The 7,820-nt window shown below is 43.5% G+C and overlaps 1 protein-coding gene across 1 annotated transcript; it reads right to left on the reverse strand.

Annotated features, from left to right (window-relative positions):
* Positions 1 to 2,698: 2,698 nt before the first annotated feature.
* MOS (MOS proto-oncogene, serine/threonine kinase) lies at positions 2,699 to 3,748 on the reverse strand. Its single transcript, XM_068525475.1, has one exon. The coding sequence runs from the start codon at positions 3,746 to 3,748 to the stop codon at positions 2,699 to 2,701; it is 1,050 nt and encodes a 349-aa protein (XP_068381576.1).
* Positions 3,749 to 7,820: the final 4,072 nt, after the last annotated feature.

A 7,820-nucleotide genomic window follows, 5' to 3' on the forward strand; every position in this document is an offset into this window, starting at 1 on the left:
CTTAGGATAAAATCGTGGCTCCTACTTTTGGAGTAAAAGGAGTTTATCTCACAGCACAGAGCTTTTCTTTTAATAGGTGAGTTAAGCCACTTACAGTTAATGAAATGGCAGGTTTGATCTTAACTCTGACATTTTGTATTATTTTGTGTTTATGGTTTATAGTGTTGTCTTTCCGTCTGTGTTTGGTTCTTTTGCCTTTTGTTTTGGTACTTCTGCTTTTGAGGAAGCGTGTTTGTTGTATTTTTGTTCTGTTATTTCCCGGTCTGCAATGTCCTCAGTCTTAGACCATCTCTGGGGGCTTACTTGTATAGACAGTGACAACATTGATAACTTGTGTCCGTTTCCCCCTCCCCTCCTCCACCCCAATTTAAGTCAGTGGTATTTTTAATCCTTATCTTTGTACTGTTAAATATGCTTTTACCTCTGACTTGACTTGTCTACTTTAGATAATTTCCTGTGACTCTTAGCAATTCCAAATGCACAGTCCATGGGCTTATTCTATGTCCCATCTGGGTAGTCTTCCTACACCTCAAAGACCTCCTTTCTCTGCAACCACAAAGACCATATTTGTTTCCTTCAAAAATGGCCTTTCTGTGGGTTTCTCCAGGCAGCCACACCTTTTTCTCCCTCCAAGCGAACTGGGCTCAGGAGACTTCTGTGCCTGTCTCGTGTCTCCTGCCCCACACCTGGTGACCCTCTCATTTTGCTACATGTTTCCCAGCTCTGCTGTGGCTAGACCCTCCTCAGCACTCTCTGTTTCTTCTTTCCCTCCCAACTCTCGTAAGCTCAGCTCCGTTTGATCTCAGGAGTTTCATCCCCAACTTTTGCACTCCACATGGCCACCTGCTTTTCAGAGAATCTATTTTGCCACGTCTTTCTGGGATCTGCCACTGATAGGTCCCTGGGTCCTCCCCTGAGCTACCCGCACGGCTCCCTGCATTCTTTCCCTACAGGGTCTCTCCAGTCATTAGGCATCACTACTGACATTTGGAGTCTGTACATTTTCTACGCCTCCTAGTGTCCCTGACTATGCAGTTTACAAGGTCCCTTCCCTTGTTCTCTTTGTCACTCTGAATGGTTCCCAGGAGAAGGGAAGATATTTGAATCTAAGCCTTGGCCATGTTCATTCAGGGAAGTGAATTCTGGACTTTAATATTTTTAGTAGGGATCCTTCTATAGCTGTCAGTCTGGAATTAGAATCTTCTTTTAACACACCTGGTAGAACAAACTGACCCACTTGTGATTTTTTTTTTTTTTTGATCCATTGTATTTTAAACTTGCCAACATGAACTCCTGTTGCTACAGTACACAGAGGGAAGCATTTGTTGGTGTTGGTCTATGGCTGGTTTGTCCCCAGCTTCATGGACAGAGCTGGCAGCACTGTACCAATATTATACACAGTCATGACAGCTCCCTTTTGCTTCCCTCAAGAACAGTTGTAAATCCTGACCTCACTCTGTAGACTCTCTACCCTTAATCACTCTTAACAGAAAAAAAAATAGAAGTCCACAGATGAGAACTTCCCCAGTCCCTCTTCTTCCTGCTTAAAATCTTACCTGTGATAGCAGTTGTCCTGCCCTCTTTTGCTCACATCCAGGAGGAGATGCTTTCTCTCCAAGGCTACAATCTCTTTCCCTGGGCATTACTTTTCATTTCTTCTGCAAGTTCTTAAACTTCATCAGTTATCTGTCTCCTCTTGCTTCTTTCACAGATAAATTCACTGCCTTTATCCTAAAAGGAAACTAAACCAAATCAACAATTTCAAAACATTTCTGTGTACCTTACCCTTTTAAAGGTTTCTGCTTCTCTCTTCTCCTTAACAGTCCAAACACAGCTTCTACATCAAGCCCTTGCTGAAAGTGCTGTCGCTCAGTGGAAGTCAATTTTGTCCTAATGACAAGATCCAGGCACCTCATTCTTTTAAACCCATGTACCAGCAGCCATGGCCTTGATTTCTCGGACGGGCAGTCTGCTTCTCCTTGTCTGCTCTCCTCCAACCCAATGTTAAATTTTACTGTTCCTCGGGGTCCTCATTTATTCTCACATCATATAACCTTTCTTTGTTGTGTCATCTACTTTTGTGTCCAAATAACAGGAAAAGGGACCCAGTTTAGAAGTATTTTAGCAAAATTTTTCTACTCATGGAATGTACAAGTGCAAAATATCCCAAGAACTCATTTAAAACATTATTCCTTTAAAAATAAATTTATCTCAATTTGTAAATTGTTATGTGTGAAGGTCATTACAAACAAGTAGCTGTTTTGGGGGGGAGGAGGAGGGGAAAATAGTCTTTTTTAAAAAAAGTTTTTACTTATTTGGTATGGGAGCAAGTAAAACTGCTAATAGTTTAAATTTAGGTATGGAGCATATTATTCGAATTTATAGAAAATTTTGGCATTTTCCAATTCAGTTCTGTTTTGGGCAAAGTGGTTTTTATCAATAACAAATTTGAATAAGTGCAATACTATGGGACTGTTGAAGTATCTGTAAAGGGATAAGATTAGGTCCTAAGTACCACCAGGACTACTAGACTTGTAGCTGTGCTGTTTGTCTCAGAAAAAGCATTTGAGATGAAAGGAGTTTTTAGGAACTTTATTTTCTAAAAATTCATCCTACCTCTATGTTTTTTCCTACATCTTGACTTCGTTAAAAATGAATACAAACAAAGACAAAGGCTTATCTGGATGCAGGTTTAGAGTCAGTCCAGTTCAGCTTGTAAAGCGCGAAGGTCCACCAGCAGGAGTTCTGCACTTGGCCGCTGCGAAGCACTGGCCCTCCAGCAGCGCTGGATGACGTTCTCCAGCTTCTTCCCGGGGATGGAGGCGGTGAAGACGGCCGCCGAGAGGGCCGGGCGAAGGTCGTAGGCCACCACGGCGTAGAGCACGTGCTGCCGCTCCCCCGAGTAGGGCGCCTCCCGGGTGGTCATCTGCCAGAGCGTGATGGCGAAGGAATAGATGTCCGCTCTGGGCGTGACGGGCTCTCCTTTCAGGAGCTCCGGCGCTCGGTGGGTGTAGGTGCCGCCCAGGTGGTGAGGGGTCCGCAAGCACGGCACGTCTTCCAGCCTCGCGGAGCAGCCGAAGTCACCGATCTTGCAGACGTCCTGCTCGCTGATCAGAATGTTGGCCGGCTTGAGGTCCAAGTGCACGATGTTCTGTGAGTGAAGGAAGAGCAGGCCGCTGACCACGTCCAGGGAGTACTTGAGACACTTCTCCAGACCCAGCTGCGCCGCGGCGCCGCAGGCAGGCCCGTGGTCCTCGGGGCAGCCGGTGGCGCCGTAGATGACCTGGTGCAGAGTGACGTCGCCCCCGAACTCCATGATGATGGTCCCCAGGCTGTCGAAGCCCGCGGGCGCGCGCGTGCTGGCCGCCACCACGCGCACGATGTTGGCGTGGCGGAGCCGAGCGACGTTGAGCTCGGCCCAGAAGCTGCGCCGGGAGGCCAGCCGGTTCTTGGTGCGCTTGCTCACCTGCTTGATGGCCACGGGCACGCCGTGGTAGGTGGCCTTGTACACGGAGCCGAAGCCCCCGGCTCCCAGCCTGCGCTGCAGGCGCACCTTCTCCCAGTCGATGGAGCACCAGGCCAGCCGGCGCGGGAGGCGCGGGAGGCGCGGGGCCCGGGGCGGGGTGCCCCCCGCGAAGAGCCTCCCTGCCGGCCCCGGGAGCTCGCAGGGGCTGCTGCAGGGCCGCGAGTCCCCCGACGGGGACCGGTCGCCCGGCAGGTGAGGGCGCCGCGGGAGAGGCGAGGGCATCCCTCCGGCCGCGCGGACCCCGCCGGGGCGCAGGTGAGCGGGCAGAGCAGAGGAGACCCCGCGAGCCGGCAGGCGTCACTGGCCGCCCCCTGTGCTCCACCCCAGCGTTTGTCTCCTCCGCCTCCGTCTTCCCCAGATGAGCCCCATCTGTGCCGGTACTCAGCGACGGGTTTTATCAGATGGGGAAACGGTCCGAACGAAGCACGACAATCCCATTCAGATGAAAGCATTTCCCTTCAGCGCTTAAAGTGAATTCGTATACAAAGAAGCCCCGGAGAAGAGTGCACCGGATAAACAGCCCCGAGCGGCCCCAGGCCTCACCCCTCTTTTACACAATTTCTGTAATCATTGTAAACAGGCTTCTTCCCCCCAGGTCTCATCCGCTGCGCATCTTAAGTCCTCAGACTAAGGAGACCACGACAGTGCAATGAAGTGTTTTCACACTTTGCAGGCTCTAATGATTGTCAGTTTATTCCCCAGCTGCATGGAATCACTTCCAGCAGTTATCGGCAGGAAGAACTGAAACACGAACAGCTGACGTTTGTCGAACCGACTACAGGGAAAATTAGGTGCAACGTTCACATAGGGATAAAAAATGGTAACCTGAAAGTAATCGATCCAAACAGAATCACTGATACAGCTCAAAACACAAGCCCCCTAAGTTCATCGGAGAAAGGAAAATTCTCTGACACTCCATGCAGCTTATGTAGCAAATTAGCAAGACTTTTTTTTTTTTTTTCACATCTTTACTGGAGTATAAATCCTTTACAATGTTGTGTTAGTTTCCGCTGTACAACAAAGTGAATCAGCTATATTCTTAGCAACCTATCAACTCCCTAGCAATCCTTCAGGTCCACCCAGCCAGCTGACTTGCAGAAGAGATTCTAGGCTTCTCAACAAATGAGTTACAGAAGTTTTGAAGCAGTTTTGAAGGTAGAGGAGGAAAAAGGACAAAAGTGATTCAGAGCCGTGACCAGAGCTTCAAATAATAACAAATATGAGAGAATCCCAGGAGAGGAAAAATCCGAAGAAATAAAAGCGGCACAGAATCATATAATGTGCCTCCCTATAATGTGGAAAGCCAGATGTTGAAATTAAATACAGTGTCGTGCTGTCCAGCCATAAGTTCTTCCGTTCTAATTTTTATAATAAAAAAACAATTTTCATTCCATACCTTTGGAACAAAGACTGACAATGTTACCCTGTTCATGAAAAAACACAGGAAAGTGAAAGGATCTACCTTTTGAAAAATCAAATGGTAAAGTTCTGTCCTGACTTACTGCACTTAGAGCATGTAGGTGATGTGTAACCACATTTTTCTATTGATAGGTCTATGCTTCTGAAGTATATTTGTTCCAAGAAGATGCTAATAAACACAGTCCATTTACATAAGCCATTGAAAGTCTTTTGAGCCCTAGGATAAGATTTCTATTCTATCAATATATTACCCCTCTGACTTAGCATGTGTTATCACGTATAATATTCAACCTGTTTGAGCCTCAACCTTTTTACTTAAGAAATTAGGATAATTATTAAAGTAAACTTTTTTATTTTGGAACAAAGTTTGGGGAGCCCTGTCTGGAGTAATAACAAAAATCTAAAAAATGTAAACTATGAAATATTTTAGTAGAAATGCAGTTGTGTCAAACCTGAAATATGAAAGGATGGCAGTGAATAGAGTAAAATAAGAAAGTAACAAAATTATATTCTATAAGTCTATATTGCAAAATCTATTTAATAGCCATCGTATAGTTGGAATTATAATCTAGGGCTCGGAAATTGTCATATGGTATCGGGAATGCTGTGAATATTAGCCAGATAAGAGCAGTGGAGTGCCTTAACCTTCTTGGTATTACACACAATGCAAAATGATGTGACTTATTATAATATAATCTTTATTTTTAGGATAATAGCATAAACAATTCATTTTTCACAGTTTGACTTCATTATTTACATAAAATATAAGGTATTAATGAAAATAATGGTACTCTGTCCCTTCACAAATCCCAAGTTCCTTAGATCTATCATCTGCCAATCTGCCCAAGAGTATTTAATTAACTCTCCAATCTCTGGGGCCAAATGGCCTGGGTTTCTTACTGTCCCCCGGTTTCCTTGTCTGCAAAATGAGGAAAATATGCCTACCTCAGGATTGTTGTCAAGATTAACAGAGTTCCAAATACTATCAGGGCCTGATTAGTAATACCTAAATGCTAATTATTATTTATGAAACTCATACAAAGATGTATATGAGATTGTAACAGTAAGATCTGTTAGACAGTATTGGTTTAAAATGTACCCTACCAGGGCTGAAGTAACATCATTTTATCATGTTAAACCAATTTAAAGTTTAGTTAGAGTATTTTTTTCTGCACTTAAATTTTGTTTGAGGTTAAAGACATAAGGGCATGTTGCCTTATTGTTATGTACTAAAGATTTGGAGGGTTCACACTGATCTGATCAAATGCGGTAACTTTGTCATCCTGAAATAAATTAGGCAAAGAATAAAACGTGTTGAAAACAGAGGATGCACTGTCTCCCCTAGAATTGCAGATGAAACACAGGAAAGTCGAGGGACTGGGCACCTACAGGTAAGAAAAGGCTCTCAGGTTCTAAGAGTAAATAGAGGCTTGGCATTTTCTGCTCTTTGATTGACAGCCTGGCTGTGAAGAGATCCTTCAGCATCCGGCAAGCGACAGGATATTTATCGCAAGATGTGACAACAGGTGCCAGAATTAATAGCTTATTGAATTTGATTTCAATCACAGAGACTGAGGGCAGCGCTGGTTGGAGGAGTGTCTCCTGCTGGGCGGGTGCGGGGTCCAGGGCCGCCTCCCAGGCCACTGGGTCTAGCGGCTTCCACTCAGGCTGAGGACCAGCGACATCAATGCAGGGATCCGTTTCCCAGGGACCTCAGGTTACAACCCAACTTCAGGCTGTGAAATGGGAAGGAATGGGCGACCTGGAGTCGTTGAAGTCTTGTGTTACTACTTACAAGCCTGGATGAAGGTCGAAAATTCACTTTTGCTTTTTGTAGAACTGAAAAACTAATAGATGAATACATATACTTTGCTGAAATATGAGGATTTTAGAGTCAAACTTGAGAAACATTACTTTTTTTTTTTTTTTTACTTAAGTGGGATTACACTGTTGACATTATTCTGAAATTTGAATTTTAGTCTTAGCAATGTATCGTGAGCTTGTTTCTACCTCAGTACAGTACATATAGAGCGACTTCAGTTTTTCTAACATAAGATGGTCAGGGGAAGGTCTAACTTCTGTGGGACCTAAAGCGTAGTACAAACTGAGGAACCCTCTTTAAGAAAAAGATTCTAGAATTACATATGGAAGCAAATATTTTTTAGATGAAAAATCACAAAAAGTTACAAATTTTAAAAAGCTGACAACACAGACATCACAAAATTCAGAGAAAAGAAAAATTTTACTTATAAATAATACCTGAAACCTATATGTTACTTTCCCCTCCATTTTGGGGGGGGGATATATTTTTTGTTACCTATTCATATGACAAACATTCTATCAAAATTTGATCTTGGGTGGAACGCCAATTAATATCAACATAAGCAACTTTTTTACTACTGTGGGTTTATTTTATAGAAATGAAACCAGTACAAAATTTGTCTTTTATTGATCAAATTGACGGATCCCTGGGAGTTAGACACAGTCCCATTAATCTGAATTATTTCTTGTCTTGTTACAGCAAGTTGCCCCAGATTCATAACCTACCCTACGCCAGACATGGAATCAGCCATTTCTCCAGGGTATCCTGGAAAGATGGCATTAGAAATCATAATAGTGAAGTTTACACATCAGGTCCATTCTCTTAAACCCTTGTTCCTAGCTCATTTTAGCTGACAGAATTGGAAAATATACTCCTTTTTTTTCTTTCAAAGGCATGGGTTCGTGTCAATATTTCTAATTCAGTTCTAACATTATAGTTCCTAATTAAAACATTTTGATTTTATAATTTTCCTTCCCTTTCTTTTAAAATCTGAATTCCAAACAAAATTAATATAATTACTAATGTTATCTGACAAAATTATTAAAGTTTAAG

Source organism: Eschrichtius robustus, chromosome 17, assembly GCF_028021215.1.
Source record: "Eschrichtius robustus isolate mEscRob2 chromosome 17, mEscRob2.pri, whole genome shotgun sequence".
Taxonomy (NCBI): domain Eukaryota; kingdom Metazoa; phylum Chordata; class Mammalia; order Artiodactyla; family Eschrichtiidae; genus Eschrichtius; species Eschrichtius robustus.

Coding starts and splice junctions, on each gene's coding strand:
- MOS (XM_068525475.1), bottom strand. CDS start 3,748: ATGCCCTCGCCTCTCCCGCGGCGCCCTCACCTGCCGGGCGACCGGTCC.